Raw genomic sequence first — 23,790 nt, forward strand, 5'->3', positions numbered from 1 at the left:
GAAGGACTATTGGCACAACAAGAGCTTGAAGACCTCAACAAGAAGATAGACACACTCAGCCACACAAGTCAAGAAAGACAAGAAAGCCTCACAGATCAAGCACTCGAGGATCCAGTAGAGACTAAGGCCTGGCCCCTTTTGAAGATCACTCTCGGCCCAACCTTATTATCCATCAGTCAGCTTCCAAACGACATCACTTAGGCTCAAGACGCGGAGGAGCCTCAAACTTTCCATTTCCTGGTAAGTTTTCCATTTGAATTCAAATAACGAGTTTTACTTTTTGTTGTTTTGCAGGAATTAAACATTAGTCCTTTAAGTTATTTTTCCCTTTTGCATTTGTCTTTAAGTTTTTAGAGAAACTCTCGATTGTAATAGGTTTCCTTTTCTGTCTTTTATTTTTGGTTTGCCCTAGAAGGCTCCAGCCGACGAACCATTCTTATAAGGTTCCACATGCGGCTTTGTAGAACACACTTTTGCTTTTGATATCAATAAAACGAGAGGTTTTTTATACTTGTGAGTTCTTTGAATCTTGTGCGGCTTCCCCTTGATTCTGAGAGTTCTCGACTGTCACAACTTCTTCATCAGTTGTGTGTGTGTCACTTCAATCCACCGTTTGTCCTTCACGACGTCTCCCCTACTAGGTTAAGCAAAGAGAGCCGTTAGGCCAGTTGTTTAATCCCCACCGACCTATTCCCCCATCGATTCAGCTCTTGTCTAAGTAGAGAGAGCCGTTACGCCAGCTACAAGGACCCCCTCCATATCGGTTTATAAGTTCATACCCTTGATCTTATATCAACTGGTATCAGAGCTTAAACGCTCCTACGCCAGGTTTTATCTATTCTGAATCACTCTCCATTGTTTAGTTCTTATTACTTTGTTATTTGCATTCTCTTATTCAAAAAAAAAAAAAAGAATCCATATAGTTCTAGATTGCTAGCTAGTCTTCGTAATCACTTCAAAAAAAAAAAGGAACATATACTTTATTTTAGATCGGATTTTGTTATTTAATTTGAATTGTTTTTGCGAACACAAGTTGCTTTGATTTAGTGTTGTTTTTGTTGAGTCCTAGTATCATGGAAGATCAGACCATCCCGGCTCAAGACACTATCTTACAAGCCATAGCCGCCATGAGGCAAGACATGGCCGCACAACTAGGGCGCATGGAGGAAAGGGTTGGCCGGCTAGAAGTACCAAGAAGAGAAGCTGTCCGACCTATTCAAGTTCCACCCCAACAGCAACAACAAGCAGGAGACGAGAATATGGCCGAAGTGGAGGATAACTTGACTAACAATCAACCGAGGCAAGATCCACCCGACATACGGATACACCAAAGACTCCGAGACCCTGTCAACCGAGGCCGTATCAGAGACGATGAGGGTAATAGGCTAGGTAATATGGATGTTAAACTAACAGCTCCCACTTTTGCAGGGAAAGTAGATCCTGACGCTTACCTTGAATGGGAAAGAAGAATGGAGTACATCTTTGAGTATTACGGGTATAACGATCAAAGGAAGGTGGCATTGGTCGCGGCTCAACTCACCGATCACGCATTATCTTGGTGGGACAGAGATGTAGCTGAGCGAAGAAGGCACCGATATGAGCAAATCTGCACCTGGGCCGCAATGAGATACAACTTGAGGAAGAGGTATGTGCCTCCATATTTCCATAGGGATTTGCAAAAACGGTTTCGCAAATTGGTGCAGGGTAACAAGTCGGTAGAAGAATATTTTGAAGAGTTTGAGACACTCCGAAACAAGTTGGAACAAGAAGACACCGAGGAGAATCTCATGGCTCAGTTTCTTGATGGCCTTCAAGACCGCATAGCTAGAAAAGTAGAGAGACAGCCGTATCATGACATCTCCGAGCTCTTACATCTCGCTATTCAAGCAGAACAGCACATAAAACGTAAGAAAACAGCCACAAACAGAGCAAAAGCCAGCCAAAACTGGAGTCAGCCCGCCCCTAGGGTCTTAGACAAAGGCAAAGCCGTCGAGAACAGTCCCAAATACCAAAAACCAGCGGCCGAGACTTTCAAAAGTAATCGCCAAGACACAGGTAAGAATCCAAGTACCTCTAGAACTCGAGATATCATTTGTTTTAAGTGTCAGGGTCGAGGACATATGGCGAGAGACTGTCCCAATCAGCACACCATGATTCTAACATCAGCCGGAGACTATGAGTCTCAAGACGAACAAGAAGATGAGGAGGACGCCGAGGGTGATACCGAGGTGGCCTATCCGGACACCGGTGAGCTGTTGGTAATTAGGAGAGCTCTGAGTGCTCTCGTGGACCCCGAGACAGTTCAGAGGGAAAATATCTTCCACACAAGGTGCACCGTGCACAACAAGGTATGTAGCTTAATAATTGATGGTGGATCATGCACTAACGTAGCCAGCAAGCTTATGGTTGACAAGCTTGGGCTCGAGACGACTCCACACCCAAAACCATACCGCTTGAGGTGGCTTAATGATGACACTGAGTTAAGGATAACTCAGCAAGTAACCGTACCGTTCAGTGTGGGCAAATATAGCGATCATGTGCTATGTGATGTGGTGCCCATGCAAGTTGGTCACTTGTTACTAGGGAGGCCGTGGCAATTCGACAAGGAGAAAATACACAATGGCCGAACAAACCACTCCTCGTTCATGCATGAAAAGAAAAAGTTCCAACTAGCGCCACTTACGCCCGTGGAAGTCCATGAAATGCAGCTAAAATTTGCAAAAGATTCTAAGGTAAGTAAGACTAATCTCTTTGTCACTTCCCCTACTGTCTATAAAGCTATACAGCATCATGCACCTGTGCTACTAATGGTCTTTCGAGAGAGTTTACTTTCAGGAGCCAGTGAACTAGAGCTGTGATCAGTGCCTTGTTAGACAGGTTTAAAGATGTATTCCCGGAGGAAATTCCAGCTGGCTTGCCACCTTTAAGAGGAATAGAGCATCAGATCGATCTTATTCCCGGTGCAGCCTTACCAAACCGACCAGCTTATCGGATGAACCCCACTGAGACTAAAGAACTAGAGAAACAGATCCAAGACTTGATGTCCAAAGGATATATCCGAGAGAGTCTTAGCCCTTGTGCCGTACCAGTCCATTTGGTGCCCAAGAAGGATGGAACATGGCGTATGTGCGTGGACTGTCGAGCTGTGAACAATATCACCATCAAATATCGCCACCCAATACCAAGGTTAGACGATATGTTAGATGAATTGTATGGTGCCACTGTGTTTTCTAAAGTAGATCTTCGAAGTGGATACCATCAAGTGAGAATGAAGGAAGGAGATGAATGGAAGACAGCTTTCAAGACCAAACAAGGTCTATATGAATGGCTAGTCATGCCATTTGGCCTCCCCAATGCCCCAAGTACCTTCATGCGACTCATGAACCATGTCTTGAGGGTATATATCAGTAAGTTCGTTGTTGTTTACTTTGATGATATACTGATTTATAGCAAGTGTTTTGCGGATCACTTAATGCACCTTGAGCAAGTATTAGAGACTCTTCGACAAGAGGGTCTTTACGCGAACCTCAAGAAGTGCACCTTTTGCACTGATCATGTTGTATTTCTAGGCTTTGTTGTGAGCTCACAGGGTCTACAGGTGGATCAAGACAAGATTAAGGCGATTCAAGAATGGCCAACACCCACCACCATTGGACATGTTAGAAGCTTCCACGGTCTAGCAAGCTTCTATCGGCGATTTGTAAAAGACTTTAGCACCATAGCCGCACCTCTTACTGCTGTGATCAAGAAAGATGTGGCGTTTAAGTGGGGAAAGCTCCAAGAAGAAGCTTTCCAAAAGCTTAAGAACCGTTTAACTCATGCACCTGTTTTAGTCTTACCCGATTTTGATAAAACGTTCGAAGTTGAATGTGATGCCTCAGGTCTAGGTATTGGAGCTGTTCTAACTCAAGGAGGAAGGCCCGTCGCATTCTTTAGTGAGAAGTTACATGGAGCTGCACTCAACTATTCCACCTACGATAAGGAGCTCTACGCCCTAGTGAGATCTTTGGAGACATGGCAGCATTACTTGCTGGCCAAAGAATTCATTATACACACGGATCACGAGACCCTGAAGCACCTCCGAGGCCAGACCGCTCTCAAAAGGAGAAATGCGAGGTGGCTAGAGTTTGTGGAGACCTTTCCGTATATCATCAAGTACAAGAAGGGTCAAGAAAATATCGTTGCTGACGCTTTATCTAGGCGCTATACGCTTATAACCACTATGGAGGCCAAGATCATGGGATTTGAACACTTAAAGGAGAGATATGAGGACGATCCCGACTTTAGTTCCATTTACCAAGAATGTCAAAAGGGAGTTCATGGTCTGTTTTATTTGCATGATGGTTTCTTATTCCGAGAAAAACGACTGTGTATTCCGCAGGGTTCTATGAGAGAGCTTTTGATCAGGGAGTCTCATGGAGGAGGCTTGATGGGGCACTTTGGGATAGACAAAACTCTAAGTGTTCTAGTGGAGCATTTCTTCTGGCCTCATCTTAAACGAGACGTGGAGTGGTTCTGCTCAAAATGCATCGTCTGCCTTAAGGCAAAATCCAGGTCACATCCGTATGGACTTTATATGCCTTTACCTATACCTAATAGACCTTGGGTGGATATTTCTATGGACTTCGTGCTAGGGTTACCAAAGATCAGAAATAAAGATTCAATCTTTGTGGTGGTGGACCGATTCTCCAAGATGGCGCACTTCATCCCCTGTGCTAAAACCAATGATGCCACATAAACGGCTGACTTGTTCTTCAAGGAAGTGGTAAGGTTACATGGGTTACCATGCACCATTGTCAGCGATAGAGACACCAAATTCCTCAGTCATTTTTGGAAGACTCTATGGAGAAAGCTTGGCACCAAGCTCCTCTTCTCCACCACATGCCACCCACAAACCGATGGGCAGACAGAAGTTGTAAACCGCACTCTCTCCACCCTCTTAAGGGCCACAGTTGGTAAAAATTTGAGAAATTGGTTAGATTGTATTCCTTACATTGAGTTCGCTTATAATAATGCTAACCACTCGGCTACTAAGCTTTCACCGTTTGAGATTTTGTATGGATTTAAGCCAGAGACGCCGTTGGACCTCAAACCTTTACCACCACCCGAATATGCTAGTCAAGATGGAGTAGACAAAGCTGAAAAAATCCGCAAACTCCACCAGAAGACCATTGAGAACTTGGAGAAGAAGACCGCGCAATACAAGCTTCAGGCCGACAAGAACCGAAAGGAGATCATTCTTGAACCAGGATAGTGGGTTTGGGTGCACATGAGACCCGAGCGGTTCCCCAACCAAAGGAAATCCAAGCTTGCACCAAGAGGAGATGGTCCATTCAAAGTCGTGGAGCGCATTGGCGACAATGCTTACCGACTTGACCTACCAGGTGAGTTGCAAATTTCATCAAGTTTCAACATTTCTGACTTGTCCCCTTTTCATGCAGATGAACCAGTTCTGAGGACAGAACCTTTTCAAGGGGGAGGGAATGATGAGGACATGGGCCCGGAGCCACTTGAGATCGCCAAGATTCCCACCATGTATGAGCCGCCAAGGACAAGATCCGGTGCAAGAACTCTTAGAGAAAAGTTTGGTGAAGCTGTGGAAGGACTATTGGCACAACAAGAGCTTGAAGACCTCAACAAGAAGATGGACACACTCAGCCACACAAGTCAAGAAAGACAAGAAAGCCTCACAGATCAAGCACTCGAGGATCCAGTAGAGACTAAGGCCTGGCCCCTTTTGAAGATCACTCTCGGCCCAACCTTATTATCCATCAGTCAGCTTCCAAACGACATCACTTAGGCTCAAGACGCGGAGGAGCCTCAAACTTTCCATTTCCTGGTAAGTTTTCCATTTGAATTCAAATAACGAGTTTTACTTTTTGTTGTTTTGCAGGAATTAAACATTAGTCCTTTAAGTTATTTTTCCTTTTTGCATTTGTCTTTAAGTTTTTAGAGAAACTCTCAATTGTAATAGGTTTCCTTTTCTGTCTTTTATTTTTGGTTTGCCCTAGAAGGCTCCAGCCGACGAACCATTCTTATAAGGTTCCACATGCGGCTTTGTAGAACACACTTTTGCTTTTGATATCAATAAAACGAGAGGTTTTTCTTATACTTGTGAGTTCTTTGAATCTTGTGCGGCTTCCCCTTTATTCTGAGAGTTCTCGACTGTCACAACTTCTTCATCAGTTGTGTGTGTGTCACTTCGATCCACCGTTTGTCCTTCACGACGTCTCCCCTACTAGGTTAAGCAAAGAGAGCCGTTAGGACAGTTGTTTAATCCCCACCGACCTATTCCCCCATCGATTCAGCTCTTGTCTAAGTAGAGAGAGCCGTTAGGCCAGCTACAAGGACCCCCTCCATATCGGTTTATAAGTTCATACCCTTGATCTTATATCACCTAGTTCTCACCATTCTCCTTTTATTTCCACTCATATCTCCTTTTTCCACTCACCAACAAGTATTCCCCAACACTTTGTTCTCGCCAAATCTCTTAGCTCCATGATGATGGAACTTAACACTCAATGAGATTTGCCCTTGTCACCCTAAACCTAACACTTTCTGCTAAGTTTGGTCCAAGGTGGCCTTTCAATTACACACAAACAATTGGCTTGAAAGAAGGATGGGTTCAGGGTGAGGAAAACTGATCTATTATGCAAATTCAGCTATTTGAGCTAAGGAAGAGGATGGTAAAAACAGGATTCTAGCTCAAATATGTATATTGGTATCCACAAGCTTATTCAAACAATGCACCAAATGATAGTTTCAAGTCAAGTTTAAGGTTTTCACTTATTAGAGTTGAGTTCAATTCGAACTTGCTTCTCAGATTCAGATCATTTCAAGCCTTGCAAGCATAGAAGTCATTTCACAAGCATATTTAATCCAAATTCTCAAAGTGATTTACTCTCAAGGAAAACCTATCATTACTCCCAGCAAGATGCAACCTATATGATGCAAGCTAAACTCAATCCAAAAAATGTGAATGCAACTACATGAGCATTTTTTGTTGGAAAATTTTCAAATTTTTCAATTTTTTTTGGTTTTTATATGCACATACATGAATGCAAGATGAGACTCAAGAGTGAAAAAGAAAATAAGATCAAAGCAAACATGATTAGTAGCACTAAACCCCTCCCCCACACTTAAATAACAGAGTCCCATGTGTTATAAAAGTATAAGAAAGAGGATAAACAGAAAAGAAGATGCAGAAATCAAAAGAAAGATGCATAATGCTATGTACAAGGTTTGGAGTGATACCTATATAGATTAAGTGTTGGAGAGGGAGGTGGGTGGGTTTCTGATTTTGCCTGAACCATCCCATTGAGCATTGGAAACCAAGGAGCTGCTGCAATCATATCGACCTACTTAATGTCGATATTCTGGTCGATATTCCTTCGGTGTTATGGGTTCAAATTATCAACCAGAATATCGAGCATTAAGCACCTCGATATCTCAAGAAGTTCAGACACTTTATACCATATCGAGGTGACATAAGTCGATAGCTTGGTTGATATTATTTCGGCGCAAGAGACACATTTGTATCGACCAAGCTATCGAGAAGGAGCATGTCGATATGAATGCAAACTTGTCCGACCTTTACAGATTTTCTTTGCTCCATTTTCCTCTAGACTGCACTTAAGCCATACTTAACCCTGTCCACACTTAAACAAAACATCATTACGTCCTAAAAACAACAAAAGAAAGCATTAAAAAGAGTATTTAGAAAGGATAAGCTTGGGGTGTCTCCCAAGAGCACTTTGTTTAAAGTCACTGAATTTGACTTTTTAGAGCCTTTTCTTAATGAGGGAGAGGAGGAGCATTGATGCTCCTTGTCTTGTCCATGAACTCAAGTGTGATAGTCTTGTTCATCAGCTTTTGAACACCAGCTGACGCTTTGTCTATGAGCTCTTGTGTGAGGATTGCCCTGACCTTAGCAAAAGGTTTCGCTCTTCCATTGCCTTTAACCTTGTATTCAACAGCTCCACCATCAAACTTCCAAGGAGTGAGAGTTAAGACTTGAGAAGATGACTCAAGAGTGAATGGTCTGGTTCTTGGTGGGTTCTTGTCTTGAGACCCTGAGCCATTGCCTTTGTTGCTGCTGATCTCCTTCTCACTTGGTGTAGGAGATAGAGATTCCAAGCAAGCTTCATCATCACTAAAGAAATCCCCTTCAAACTCAAGATCAGGTCTTATTAGGGATTCTTTCTTTTTCTCAACAGATGCAAGGGGTTGAGCTTCTTCTATAGTTCCAATATTCCCCACATACATCATCCCATAGCGTTTCAACTCATCAGAATCATCAGATATAACTTCACAAACCCCAGCAAGAGGAGGCTTAAGAGGATAAGATACTTCATCATCTACCTTAGCAAGCACCACTCTTTGAGTATCAAAGTTCATCCTTGCTCCTCTAGTGTTCAGAAATGGAGTTCCAAGAAAAAGAGGTAGCTCTTTTGTCTTCTTCATCTTCATGACTACAAAATCTGTTGGAACTGTGCATTCACCAATTTTCAATGGGTAGTCTTCAAGGATTCCATATGGTTTCTTTGAGGATGAATCTCCAAAGGTGATTGACATGGGGTGAGGCTTAAGACTCTTGATCCCTAGTCTCTCCACCATGTCTATAGACATTACACTGATGCTTGATCCAGAATCACACAAAGCATTGTCCACTTTCAAACTTCCAAGAGAGCATGAGATGGAGAACTTTCCTGGATTACCTAGCTTGGGAATAGATTTGGGTTTCACCCTTGTTGAACTAGTGCTAGAGACTCCATTGGATGTCCTTCTTTGAACCATTCTATGATCCTTTCGTTCAGCAATCTCAGAATCATTCTTTTTCATATAAAAAAAAAAGCTGCCTCCCCACCTTCTTTCTTAATGTCCTCATTGATATCACAGAAAAGGAAGTCAAACTCCTCTATAATGGCGTCCTCATCATCTTGTGTCAGGCACTTTGCACTTGAGACATTGCCATGGAGAAGATCCTCAATTTCTTGAACAGCAGCATGATTCTCATCATTTGAGAGGATTGCATTGCAGTATTCTGTTTGATGTGCAACTGATGTCCCTGGTAAAGATCTTTGAGCTTGAGAACTGCAGTGGCCCTTGTTGTTCTCTAGAGTCTTGACTTTGGAAGCTAAGGTTGAAAGTTGAGTTAGATGATCAGAATAAGTGCAATCCACCTTGTTGTTAATCTCTTCCATTTTCTTGTTGAAGTCCATGGTACCACTTGCTTGACCTTGGAGGATTTTCTGGAGCAGGTTATGCACTTCTTGATCCTTATTCTCTGAGTTCTGTTGGAGACTTTGTTGTTGGGAAGGGAAAAAACCTTGTTGTTGAGTGTTTTGAGGATAGAAGTTCTGGTTTGGGGGATTCTTGTAATAGGTAAAGCCTTTTTGGTAACCTTGTTGGCCACCTACAAAGTTCACCTCAGCTGTGATGTCTTCCCTTTGAAATGTGTCTTGAAAAACATGATTCACATGTCTAACAAAGTTGGCTGACTGATGAGAAGCTAAGAGAAGTGTGTCTAGCTTCTCATTGAGAGACTTGATATCTTTCCTTGTCCTTTCCTATTCAGCACTCACAGCTCCTCTTGAATTCCTTTCAAAGTCTGATCCATAAAGCTCATCACTCTGAGCTACATTCTCCACTAGGGTCATGGCATCATTGACTTTCTTGGTCATGAAATTACCATTTAAAACTGTGTCCAAGAGGAGTCTGACCTTTGGTAAAGCACCTCTGTATAAGGTAGTGAGCAGTTGAGCATCTGAGAATCCATGGTGAGGGCATTGCATGGCATACCCTCTAAATCTTTCCCAAGCCTCACAAAATGATTCATGGTTCTTCTGAATGAAACTTGAGATTTCATTTCTTAACCTTGCTGTTCTTGATGAAGAGACGAACTTGGTTAGAAATGCTCTTTTGCATTGCTCCCATGTTGTGACTGATCCTTGAGGTAGAGACTTTTCCCATTAATGAGCTTTATCTCCTAGAGAAAAAGGAAATAGTCTCAACTTAAAACTGTTCTCACTCACTCCATTCATCTTAGTTAGATCACAAACTCTATCAAAGTTCTCAGTGTGATCTAATGGGTCTTCTAATGCCAAGCCATGGAACTTGTTTGATTGCACCATGTTGATCAAGCCAGATTTGATCTCAAAATCGTTTTCAGGTGTTGGAGCTTGAATCCCATTTCTCTGACCCTAACCATTGGCCTCATCACCAGCTCCCACAACTTGTATTGGACTTGGAGGTGGTGGCTCTTGCTGATTCTGGTGGTTTCCATTACCACCCTGAGCATGTTGCCCTTGATCCATACCCAATCTCTCAATGTGCACAGCTCTTTCTCTTTGTCTTCTTGCTTGACTTCTGGTGTTCATACACCTAAAAACAAAGACAGCACTTGAAAGGTAATCAGTAAAAAAAAAGAAAATGACTTGATCTCAAGAAGATCCAAAGTCCTAATGCTAGAATGAATCCCCAATTGGCAACAGCGCCAAATTGATAGTAGGAATTTTTCAATCCTTGATCAATTCCTCAACTACTCATGTCATTTTAGCACTTGAGGTATCAATCCAAATGGAGAGATTATAGACACTAGAACTATGAAGAGCTATCTTAATTCAAGTCTAATAAGCAGATGAGTTGGTAACAAGGTGATTTAAAAACATAAAGCAAACAAGAACAAGAACAAACAGTAATTAAGAACTAAACAAGCAGGACAACAAAGCAAGGATTCAAATTAAAAAAAAAATAAAGCTAAACCTCTAGATGTGATCATTGATCAGGGTGCTTTCAATGCTTAATTCATGATGCTAAGCAAACAATGCAACACTTTAAATTCTTTAGTCTAGACTTCCAACATAGATTAATTCATTCCCATGACAGAAATCCCTTTGCAAATTACTTAATCAAAACTAATTCCCATTAGTGAATAAGCAATCAACAAGCATAAGGTTCCAAGTCTAATATGACCAAACAGCCTCTTTGTGCATCACAATAAGAGCTAAGAAAGACTGAATCTTATATAGAAAGATAAAGCAAGCATCACATGATCTCAAATTCCAATCAACTTAGAACTCAAAGCAAGACCATTTCTTTTCCAAGACAATGATCACTATATCAATCAGCATTAAAACCTAACTCTCATTAGTGGTAATGATGATCAATATGCATTAATAAACAGTTCTAATATGTCATTTATGCTTCAAAAAAACATTCTCATGGCATTCAAAACATAAACCCTTAAGTTAGCTCATTCAGGCATTTCATCAAACACTTTTGGTGCATAAAATGCCTATGAACCCAGATTTCAATTTCTCAAGGAAAAAAGGCATTAAGAACAGCTAACTAAGGAAAGGAAATGAGAATCTAGAACCTAAACATCATAAATCAAACATCTAAGCACCCTAATCTACACACCTAGAAGCTTAAAAGAAGACTACTCACTAATCATGCTTAACACACCTAATCTTTTGCAAGAGGTGATGTTAAACATGATTAGAAGCAAAGATAAGAAGAGAAGATGATAAGAAACAACTTTAGATTGATTAAATCCTTGAGATATCTCTTAACAAAATATGGGTTTTCACAAAAGAGGCAAAGAGAAAAGAGAGAATAAAGCTTAACCTAATCACTAAAGTCTCAAAACTATTTATACCAAGGGTTTTCTTAATGAGCCAACCCTTAACAAGCAGGATATTGGACCAAAAAGTCCCAAAAACTCGGACTATCGACATGGCTCAAGTCGATATTCTGCTCGATAGTTCTCAAAGTTTTCCTTTACAAGAATATCGACCAAACACTTGGTCGATAGTTTGGTCGACATTATTTCAGCGATCCAGGCTCAAAGATATTGACCATGCTTCACCTCGACATTTTGGTAGATATTATTTCAGCGATCTTAGTTGAAACTATCGACCAAACTGTCGGGGTACCTTCTGGTCGATAGGAATGCAAGACGTCTGAACCAAAACCTTCATAACTCTCAGCTCAGTGGTCCGAACCTCGGTCTGTCAACTCCATGAGCTAGATGGCTCTTTCAGATACAAATTTTATGAAGGGTATGAGTCCAGCAGACGTTGGAAAGGGCTACGTTTCACCGGTTCTTTGAGGCGCGTTGTTTTTGTCTTTTAGCGGCTGCGAGAGATGTGTTCCTTCTAATTGGCGTAACTTTCAGCTCCGACCTCCAAATTGAGTGATCTCAAGTGTTCTGAAAACTAGACTCAACGCTCTTGAATCGTAAAGACAACACTAGAGGCTGAATAGCAATAAAAGTCCTCCTTATAAGGTGATGAAGTAGAGGGATTGTTGGCTTCTATCCACTTGTCCGGTTCTGATGCATTCAGGTTCTAACCCTAGTTTTCTGCAAGCGCACAGATGTACGTTGTAGTACTTAGGGGTCGATCTACTGAAGACCAAGTAACTGCAATACGAGTTTACTTGAGATGAGAACTGAGCTAAGATGAAAATATGGGTTTTTGTTTGGGGGTTGTGAACAGTGACGAAAATAGAAAATAATAAACTTAAAAACTAGTAAACGATAAGATCAAATCGATACGAGAAGGTGTTGGGCGTTAGGGAATTCGCCAGGAAATCATAGACTAGCTAACAAGAGAATTAAACATAGAGTTTTCTATAGATGTGTTCCTGAAATCAAACTCAGACTAACCTACTCACGTAGTATTAATCACAAATCATTTCACTCAGATTTACTAAACTTGATAACACCGTATTTTGACCACTTTTATGGATCGTTTTGAAATACTTTTTCTATGTTTTTAATTGCTTTTAAGTACTTTTATTACGTTTTTCTAGTATTTGTAGTTCCAAGACTCTTTTCAGGTAACTTAGGGAAAAGCTTAACAAAATGGATAGAAAACCAGATTTCAGCTCAGAGTCAAACCGTCAGAAGTTCACCCCCGATTGAAGGCCTTCTCACCGTTTGATCCAGCTAAAATTTGGAGATCTTAAAGATGGAAGTATCAGCTTTCCAGCACACTTTACAGCTTGGCAATCCAACGGTTCAATCAAAAGATACGCGAAGAGCAAGATGTCCCGTAAACCAGCCGACCATCTTTTCCACCTGCGGCCAACAGACCATTTCCCACGGTCACAATCGCCGCGACCACGGCCAGCCACCCATTTCCCGCGGTCACACTCATCCCGACCGCGGCCAGCTAACTCCGAACCCGAAGGCCCATTTCTGAAGCCCAAAATGATTCCTTCATTTGGAGAAATCCTAAGTGACGCCCAGAGATGTCTTGAGCACTATAAATACATATCTTAGGAACCCTAATTCGTATCATCTATCATCACCTCATATGTTTTTGTTGTTTTAGAATACTCTTTAAGTTTTAGGTTTTAGGGAGAGAGAAATTTGTCTCTTGAACCCTTGTTCTTTCTTTTTCAATCTCGGTTTCTATTCTACTTTTTAATACTATGTTTTTGATTTCATTCATTATCTGAGTAGTTTTATTGTTGGAATTAAGGGATTTTCGATAGGGATTTATATGTTCAATGAGGATTCCATGTGCTTTTGAGCCGAATCTTAGAACTTTTTCTTCATAATTCATTTTTACTGCATGAGAGTAGCGTCATGAACTACAATCTGATCCAGGTGCTTGGTGACACGAAGGTGTTCATCCGGTGTCAGATCTAGTTTGGGAGAGCAAAACAAACATAGGAGTGGAAACCTTTCTATGGGCGATTTGTGAATGCTGATGAGTCTTAAACATAATGCATCTCTTCTTTTCCAGGGCCAGAGTGGAAACCTACTGGTCAGGGTTGAGAGAGATAGTTGTCTATGATCACGACAGTGGCATATTCATACGTCCGTGACTCCAGTTCGAAAAGTTTAAGCTAAGATCTTATCAAACTCTCTAGCAATGTTTTGAATCGTTCGTACCCCTGAGAAAACTTCCCTGAACCCCAGCGCTTTTTTCTTATAGATTTAGACCGTTTTATTTCAAGCTTTAGTTCAATATTTTCATTCCCTTTCAATCGATTTTCATTCAAGCAATTAGGTTAGCCGTTTTTCCGTTTTTACCCGTTTTCGTTAAGTTTAGTTATTAGGTCATTTTAATTCCCGTATTTTCTCTTTAGGATTCGTTTTTACATTTTAAACACACCACCAAAACCCCCACAAAACCGTTTGGTTCTAGAGTTCCTTACTTTATATTTCCTTCGAAGGCTTTTGCAGGAAAGATCCTCCTTCCCTGTGGATTCGATCCCTAAGTACTACAATCGATCAGCTGTGCACTTGCGGCTATTGATTTCATTTAGGGTAAAACTTGACACCCTCGACAAACACGACCACCACATCAAAACTCCCATTCATTTCTCTAAGTTTCTAGACAAATTAGTTTGAGAATTTCACAAAACGCTTTAGATCGACTCATGCCGTCTAAGAGAATTTGTTCATCTAAATAGGGTTAATCGATTCAACAACACTTTCGGTGAGTAAATCAACCTAATCGCAGTAGCTAGATTATCGATCAAAGCCACATAAACGAAACACAAATTTAGACGAAGAACTCTAAAGATAAACCCTAATCTAACAAACCAGAAATCAATCCATGAATCCCTTTGAAAAATCCCTTAAAACCCAACGAGGGAATTACTCAATCATAGTGTATAAAAACATCACAGAAATATTGTAATTTGCTGGAAATTAAATAAGAGAAATGTAAAGAACAAAGAACGAGGATGAAGATGGAGATCGATGGTGGCTCCTTCGGCGACTCCTTCTTCTCCCGAAGACGGCAACTCCGAGGTATGCGGCTGTTCTCTGCTCTCTCTCCACGACTTGGTCATTAGAATGGCCTAAAATGAGTATATATAGCCTTCTAATTTGTTGGAAACGTCTAGGGTTTGAAGAATGAGTAGTGGGCTGCACTTGGGATTTAATTAGGTCACTTTCGGACGTCAACGTTGTCTGGCCGCGGTCGCGGTGGTCCTGACCGCGGGGAATCATGGTCTGGCCCCGGTCGCGACCTATGCTCTCCTTCGAGACTGCATTTTCTGTCTTTAGTGAATCGAGAATATCTGAAGATCTAACCGGTGTATTGTCTCCAAACCAATTGCATTAGAAAGCTGGTTGTCTCGTCTATGTTGTCTCAAATTTTCGGGATGATCAGACGGTGAAAAGGTCTCTATCGAGTACCATACTTCTAACGGTCCAAAATTGCTCATTTGTTCCAAATTGCACATCTTTAGTCCAAGTTTCCTGAAAAGTCTTTTAAAACTCTAAAACATAGAAATCAGTTAAAAACCATTGAAAATAGAGTTAAAACACCTGAATAAGATATTAAAACGATCCATAAAAATGGTCAAAATCCGGTGTTATCAACTCCCCCAGACTTAAACCTTTGTTTGTCCTCAAACAAAACATAGATCAAGCCAGGAAAGAATCTTAAAAAAAAAACCCCACAGGAACTAAACAAAATCTCAGTGACCGTCCCTCTAAACCATAACCTATCGTAAAACATCTATCTGGATCTAGTCTAGAATATTCTCACCAAAATACAAACATAACTAGTTCGTTGATCCGTCATTCGAAAATCTACACACTTAGATCAAACTTCCAGTAAACTAGCTCTTTACATTCATTAAGTTCATAGTGAATTCTCATTAAAGACATCATTCAGGGTAGACGGCGTTCGGTAATTAAGAGCTATTTAAGTGGTGGAGTTAAAGTGTTTCGGGTTACCTGAAGATCTGGAGGATGCAAGATATTATGCAAAACCGCAAGAGAGAGTGGACCTGTTGATGTCCGCAGTTTTCAGTCACTTCTCCTTGCCAAGTGTTGTTGCATAGTCTTTCCTCCTTGGTTGTAAACAGATGTTCCCCCAGACTAATATATTTTCCAGGAATAAGAAAAATGATCTCCAAAACTCCATATAATCGAACTCTAGCTTGCCTCAAAGATAAAATCGATCCTCCTAGACTCTCTTAAGGTTTTTATTTCCTTTTCCTTCATATTATTTTTTTCGTTTTTTTTTTTGAAGGGAAAACAACCTTTTATAGAGAGAGAGAGAGAGTCTAAGAGACGAAATTGTACCAAGATTTTGAAGTTTTTCAAAGGAAAACTGAGTTTTCTCCTTTTGTTGAATCAATCCAATGAATTCGCAGGTCTCTGTCTTTAGTGACTGAAAACCGCGTTGATCCTCTTTCTCTCCGACGTTTTTGCACATATCTGCATATAGGACAATGAAAAACAAGAGTGCATGTGGTTTGAAAGAGGCTGGGTTACGGTGGGGAACTAGCTAAAGGTGAACTAGCCATTCAGGATCAACAAAGAGTGGTAAAAAGGTAAAGGAGTCCTGAATGTATGATTCGTTTCCCTGATCTAATGCTTTAATGAGAAAGTTAAGCCAATATTAAGTCCAAATAAAATGAGCTAGTATATCCTGTTGGAAAGAATCTCCATGAATAGAAGTTCTCTGGTGGGAGTTCGTAGTGCAAGTATTCTAGCTACCGCCTAGTCTAGGCCTAAATCACAGAAATAGCAAAAAACGATGAAATAGCGTAGAAGCACACTGGTCTAAATCATCATAGTATTGTTTATTTATGTTCCTGGTTTGAAAACGTTTTGAAAAACCTTTTGAAAAATATTTTAAAATTTTTTTTTTTGAAAAACATTTTAAAAACTTTTTGAAAAATTTTATGTGTCCAAAACAAACTCAAAACAAATCAAATTTCGTTAGTAACGGATGAACATCCTCCCCAGACTTATTTCACACTATCCTCAGTGTGATAAAATCTAAAAAAAAATGAATAAGGAAATAGAAATTTGAAGTGTTTAGATGTACTTACCTTGCCAGAAGAATGAGTCGCGGTTGGGAGGATGGCATTGTCAGTCGAAGTTTCAAAAGGGCCGGAGTAATTGCCGATTTCCGGTTTATGATTTCTGCTCGTCTTCTATTCGTTCTTCTTTGTAAAAACCTGAAATTCAATGAAACAAAAACAAAGAAACAACATAGAAAAAAAGATCAAAGGGAAATAAGTAAAATACCGAGTGGGTTGCCTCCCACTAAGCGCTTGTTTTAAGTCGTTAGCTTGACTTGGTCGTCTTTTAGGTATTCGGCGCATCTGCTAAGGAGATCGGATCTTCCTTTTCTTTTTGAATGTCTTCAAGATATGGCTTAAGACGTTGTCCACTGACAGTGAAATCGCCTCCTTGACGGTTCCATAGAACCACAGCACCATATGGTAAAACTTCTTTGATTTTGAAAGGTCCAGACCATCGAGATTTAAGTTTTCCGGGAAACAATTTTAGATGTGAGGTATAAAGTAGATACTGGTCATTAGGTGAGAACTTCTTATGAATTATTTTCCTGTCATAAAACTCTTTCGTCTTCTCCTTATAGATCTTAGAATTCTCATAGGCGTTATGGCGAATCTCGTCTAACTCATTTGCTGTCTGGATATCGTAATTCAGCTTTCTTATTGCCCATTCTGCCCTGAGCTCTAACTCCCATGGAAGATGACAAGCCTTACCATAAACAAGTTGAAAAGGTGTAGTGCCCAATGGTCTTTTGAACGCAGTTCTATATGCCCAAAGAGCATCATCAAGCTTTGCTGACCAATCTTTTCTTGTTGGTCCTATTGTCTTTTCCAGAATTGTTTTGAGTTCTCTGTTTGATACCTCCACTTGGCCACTCTTCTGTGGGTAATAAGGTGTAGCTACCTTATGTTTCACTCCATTTTTATTCAAGAGATTCTCAAAGACTTTGTTGATGAAGTGAGAACCACCATCACTGATGACGAGTCGCGGAACACCAAATCTTGGAAATATGATCGACTTGAACATCTTCATTACTACTTTTGCGTCATTTGTGGGGCTGGCTATGGCTTCTACCCACTTAGACATGTAGTCAACAGCAACAAGAATGTACTTCTCTCCAAAAGACGAAGGAAAAGGATCCATAAAGTCAATTCCCCAAACATCAAAAACTTCGACTTCTTGAATGAAGTTTTGTGGCATCTCATTTCGTTTGCCAATGTTTCCTTGTCTTTGGCAAGCATCACACTTATATACGAATTTATGGGCGTCCTTGAACATGGTAGGCCACCAATAACCAGCTTGTAAAACCTTCGCTACAGTCTTATCAGTAGCAAAGTGTCCAGCATAGTTAGATCTGTGACAATGAAAAAAGATTTCTGGAACTTCTTCTTCAGAGATGCACCTGCGAAACAAGTTATCTGCACACTGCTTATAAAGATATGGTTCATCCCAAAAGTACCTTCTTATATCAGGCAAGAACTTCTTTTTGTTGTAGCCGAGGAATCGTGGCGGTTCGACCTCTGCTGCAAGGTAATTCGCGATATGCATAAACCAAGGAAGCTCAGAAGGTTTTGCTTTTGGAGATGGGGTTGGACGTGTCTCTGGGGTGACTACTTTAGCATTAGCATCTTTCTCCACGTCTCCAATAGGGGTTTGAGAAGTCAATGTCGAGCTTGCATCAAGTGAGATAGTTTTGCCCTTAGATTTCTTTGATTTGCGCTTAGATTTTCTCGCGTTGTGCTTCGATTTTCTCGATTCGACGACTCCCTTAGGTTCGACTGAAAGGGCTTGTATAGAAACGTGTTGGCACCTTTCCTTGTTATCTCCAGGGTCTGAAATCAACTTCTCTTCCTTGTAGATGGTTATAAAGTAAGAGCTTCCACCACTACAGACTGCAGGGTAGAAGATTCTCTTTTTGACTTTAGAAAAACAAACTCTTCGGTTGGGATAATCAACAACTGCCCCCACTGTTGCAAGGAATGAACTTCCAAATATCAATGTCCTGGGAGAGTCATTTCCAATCTCAAGAATGTGGAAATCAACAGGAACAAGACACCCTCCTATTTGCACCATCAAATCTGTTACGAAACCATATAGAATCGTGCTTGAATTGTCTCCAAATTTAACAGAACCGTGAGGAGATTTGATATCACACATCCCCAGCTCGTTTTCAATTGCTTTAGACATCACATTCACATTCGCTCCTGTCACATAGAGAGTCAGAAAATTTCATACCTTCAATTATGCAGGGGAAAAAAAACTTCACCGAATCATTTATCTTATGAAGCTTCCTTTGGTGTGGAACTTTGCCTATTGCATCATACTCTTCAGGACATGCTGGAGATTCAACTTCAGTGTCTTGATTGCTAGGAATACGTGTAACTTCTCTTTCACCATCAGTGTCTATGACATTCCAACGCCACATTGGATTGTCTACGGTTTTTCCCGGAAGATAACCATCTTATCTCTTCACACTTTCTCCAATTTGTTTCTCGAGCATCTTGATATGAGTTGAGAGGTTAGTGAACTTCTGAAATGACTCCTCATTGTTCTTGTTGAGTTGATCATTCATGATGTCTAACTTGTACCCAAGATCATTCATGTTGTCTATCTTAAGCTCGAGGTTGCGCGTGTCTGATTTTTTTCATGTACCTCAGCGATTCGTCTGTCGATAACTTCAGTGTTTTTTGAACTATCTATGGTTTGTGATAGCTGCATGTCCATGCTATCAACATGAGTGGAAAGAGTTTCAAATTTACCATTAAGGTCAGTGTATAAGCAGTCCACTCTTATATCCACATCGTCTGCTAATCTTTGCAGCTTCATAAGAAGTGGTTGCACCATAAGCTCGAGCTTGTCGTCTTGAGAGGTTGGGGGTGATTTTGGAGCAGATTGGAGATTCATATTGTTGTGATCTTGTGCTCCAAGTTGATGATTAATCTCAGCTGCATTAACTGCTTCGCAGACATTAACAGAACGCTGCTGATTTTGGAGAAACAATTTCACCATGGCTTTAAGTTCTTCAATCTCTTTATGATCATGGGAAGTAGAACGTGATGTTCTTCCTTGATCAGGACAATTGTTTCTGCTGCTTGCAGCAAGATTATTAATCAAGATGTAAGCTTCTTCCACAGTCCTTGTCATGAAGTTTCCATCGCTTGCTACATTTAGAGGCGCCTTAGAAGTCCATTCAAGACATTCGTAGAAGGTATTCAAGATGCATGTCTCTGTAAAACCGTGATGAGGACATTCCCTAATGTAGCCTTTATAGCGATCCCAAGCTTCATGAAAATATTCGCCTCCTTTTTGTTCAAATCTATATATCTTGTCTCTAAAGAAGTTTGATCTAGAGGTGGTGTAGAAATGGTTAAGGAAGGCAGCCTTGCATTCGTCCCATGATCCGAGTGAATCAGGAGACAAAGACTTAAACCAAGCACGCGCCATATCACAAAGAGAAAATGGAAACAACTTGCACTTTATGTAATCTGCAGGAACTCCGATGGATTGCTTGGTACTGCAGATTTCTTCAAAATCTTCGAGATGATCCATAGGATTCTCCGATGCATCGCCATGGAACCGGTTCTGCTTGACCAATTTTATGAGCTACGGGCTAATCTCATAGTCTACGTTGATGGGTTGTAGACTAATGGGAGAACGGTTCTCATAGAAAGCATACGGAGTGTTATAATATCTTAGAGTTAAGTGAGGAGCGTTTTGGAACCTAACGTGCTCATCAACGTTTTGCTGGATGTGGTTGTTATCTCTAAACCTATCTAAACCTTGCAAATGTCTATTGTTATTGTCCATCTCTGATTTTTGTGTGTGTGTGTGTGTGTTTTTTTTAAAATTATTATTAATTAATTAATTAATATATATATATTTTTTTTCGTTTTAAAAAAAAATAAATTAATTATTTAATTTATGTATATATATATTTATATTTTTTGTTCGTTGTTTTTTTTTGTTTTTTTTTATTTTGTTTTTTTAGTGTATATATATATATATATTTTTTTTTTTAAAAAGTTTTTTTTTAAATGTCAATATATAGATTTATATATATATATTTTATATAATAATAAATATTTTTTTAGTTATATATTTATAAATTTATATTTTTCCGTTTTTTTATATTAATTTCTATATATGTATATATATTTTATATATACAATAATAAATAGATTTTATTTTTTTTTCAAAAATGAACAAGAGAACGTATCTTAGACTCGATTCTGATCTGAAACTCGTAGGCAACGTTAGAAGTCCCCGACAACGGCGCCAAAAACTTGATGTGCTCAGGTTTTAACCCTAGTTTTCTGCAAGCGCACAGATGTACGTTGTAGTACTTAGGGATCGATCCACTGAAGACCAAGTAACTGCAGTACGAGTTTACTTGAGATGAGAACTAAGCTAAGATGAAAATATGGGTGTTTCTTTGGGGGTTGTGAACAGTGACGAAAATAGAAAATAATAAACTTAAAAACTAGTAAACGATAAGTTCAAATCGATACGAGAAGGTCTTGGGTGTTAGGGAATTCGCCGGGAAATCATAGACTAGCTAACAAGAAATTAAACATAGAGTTTTCTATAGATGTGTTCCTGAAATCAAACTCAGACTAACTTACTCACGTAGTATTAATCACAAATCAATTCACTCAGATTTACTAAACTTCCATTCAGTTCTCTAAGTTTCTAGACAAATTAGTTTGAGAATTTCACAAAACGCTTTAGATCGACTCACGCCGTCTAAGAGAATTTGTTCATCTAAATAGGGTTAATCGATTCAACAACACTTTCGGTGAGTAAATCAACCTAATCGCAGTAGCTAGATTATCGATCAAACCCACATAAACGAAACGCAGATTTAGACGAAGAACTCTAAAGATAAACCCTAATCTAACAAACCAGAAATCAATCCATGAATCCCTTTGAAAAATCCCTTAAAACCCAACAAGGGAATTACTCAATCATAGTGTATAAAAACATCACAGAAATATTGTAGTTTGCTGGAAATTAAATAAGAGAAAGGTAAAGAACGAAGAACGAGGATGAAGATGGAGATCGATGGTGGCTCCTTCGGCGACTCCTTCTTCTCCCGAATACGGCAACTCCGAGGTATGTGGCTCTTCTCTGCTCTCTCTCCACGACTTGGTCATTAGAATGACCTAAAACGAGTATATATAGCCTTATAATTCGTTGGAAACGTCTAGGGTTTGAAGAATGAGTAGTGGGCTGGACTTGGGCTTAAATTAGGTCACTTTCGAACGTCAACGTTGGCTGGCCGCGGTCGCGGTGGTCCTGACCGCGGGGAATCATGGTTGGCCGCGGTCGCGGCCTATGCTCTCCTTCGAGACTGCATTTTCTGTCTTTAGTTCATCGGGAATATCTGAAGATCTAACCGTTGGATTGTCTCTAAACCAATTGCATTCGAAAGCTGGTTGTCTCGTCTATGTTGTCTCAAATTTTCGGAATGATCTGACGGTGAAAAGATCTCCATCGAGTACCATACTTCTAACGGTCTGCATTTATCTAAAATTGCTTATTTGTTCCAAATTGCACATCTTTAGTCCAAGTTTCCTGAAAAGTCTTTTAAAACTCTAAAACATAGAAATCAGTTAAAAACTATTGAAAACAGAGTTAAAACACCTGAATAAGATATTAAAACGATCCATAAAAATGGTAGAAATCCTGTGTTATCAATGAAGTAGAGGGATTGTCGGCTTCTATCCACTTGTCCGGTTCTGATCCATTCACACGAGGGTCTCTTCACGGCTTCTGTCTTAAATGCTCCCTTTTTGCTCCAAATGACCTGTAAACACTCCAAAATGCAAGACTCTATAAGACTTAATGCATTTCCTATCCTAAACCAACTATAAGGACAAAAGCATTGAAAACTACCTAAATGTATGCATGAGACTCAATATTTGGACCAAAAATGCAATCCTAAGTATGCAAATGATGAATATATCAGGAGGCACCAGGAAATACCTTGGTCTACCAGAGAGTTTTGGACGGCGCCAAAATAACCTCTTCACTGAAATTGTAGACCGCATCAGAAAGAAATCTATTGGATAGTCAAACCGGTTTGTCTCAAGTGCAGGAAAACTGACAATGCTAAAAGCACTCCTATCGGTGATCCCCACTAATTCCATGACCTGCTTCAAGCTCCCAGCAAGTCTCTGCAAAAGCATCCAGTCTCAGTTAACCAGGTTTTGGTGGGATTCAAACACAGAAATCCGCAAAATATGCTGGGTTTCTTGGAAAAGAATAACAAAGTCAAAAAGAGAAGGTGGCTTGGGACTACGAGACATTCAGAGTTTCAACGATGCACTACTAGCAAAACTATCATGGAGAATTCTCAAAAACGCGAAGTGCCTCCTAGCTAAAATCCTGTTGGGGAAATACTGTCAAGACAAAAGCTTTTTAGAGGTACCTGTATCCTCTAACACTTCGCATGGATGGAGGGGAATTCTGATCGGGCGTGATTTCCTCCTCAAGCAACTTGGCAAGACCATTGGGAATGGAAAAGAAACATCTCTATGGAATGACCCATGGCTCTCGTTAACCTCTCCTAAGAAACCAATGGGACCACCTAATCAACACACCAAAGACTGGCTGGTATCTAGCTGATATCACCTAATGGAGAATGGATAAAGGAGAAGGTAGAGGAGATCTTACCAGCTTATACAACCGAGATTCTACTCATCAAACCTAGCTGTAAAGGAGCAGAAGATGCCTTCATCTGGCTACCAAACAAAACTGGAATCTATTAAGCAAAAACTAGTTATCACATAGCTATGGAGGAAGGGGAAAAAACTGAAACTAACATCAACCCACCTCTCAATTGGAACTCGGAGATATGGAATGGGAAATTCTCCCCAAAGATGAAAGTCTTCTTATGGAAAATACTCCAAAAGGCCCTTCCAACCGGTGAAAACCTCCTTCATAGAGGTGTAGATGCTGATCCTAGATGCATCCATTGCGGTGGCTTGGAATCAACTGAGCAC

The 23,790-nt window shown here is 40.2% G+C and overlaps 2 protein-coding genes and 2 non-coding genes across 4 annotated transcripts; all 4 read left to right on the plus strand.

Annotated features, from left to right (window-relative positions):
- The first annotated feature begins 1,073 nt into the window (after positions 1-1,073).
- Positions 1,074-5,254, plus strand: LOC112088827. Its single transcript, XM_024159088.1, has 3 exons — positions 1,074-2,732; positions 2,900-4,712; positions 4,980-5,254. The coding sequence occupies exons 1-3, from the start codon at positions 1,074-1,076 to the stop codon at positions 5,252-5,254; spliced, it is 3,747 nt and encodes a 1,248-aa protein (XP_024014856.1).
- A 4,517-nt stretch (positions 5,255-9,771) lies between these two features.
- On the plus strand, positions 9,772-9,878 carry LOC112082707. Its single transcript, XR_002897326.1, has one exon. It is a non-coding gene; the product is annotated as a small nucleolar RNA R71 (small nucleolar RNA).
- Positions 9,879-20,018: 10,140 nt separating this feature from the next.
- On the plus strand, positions 20,019-20,129 carry LOC112082304. The gene has a single exon (XR_002896964.1). It is a non-coding gene; the product is annotated as a small nucleolar RNA R71 (small nucleolar RNA).
- A 2,765-nt stretch (positions 20,130-22,894) lies between these two features.
- LOC112088828 (uncharacterized mitochondrial protein AtMg00310-like) lies at positions 22,895-23,413 on the plus strand. Its single transcript, XM_024159091.1, has one exon. The coding sequence runs from the start codon at positions 22,895-22,897 to the stop codon at positions 23,411-23,413; it is 519 nt and encodes a 172-aa protein (XP_024014859.1).
- The last annotated feature ends 377 nt before the right edge of the window (positions 23,414-23,790 follow it).

The sequence above is a fragment of the Eutrema salsugineum genome, unplaced genomic scaffold, assembly GCF_000478725.1.
Source record: "Eutrema salsugineum unplaced genomic scaffold, Eutsalg1_0 scaffold_8, whole genome shotgun sequence".
NCBI lineage: Eukaryota > Viridiplantae > Streptophyta > Magnoliopsida > Brassicales > Brassicaceae > Eutrema > Eutrema salsugineum.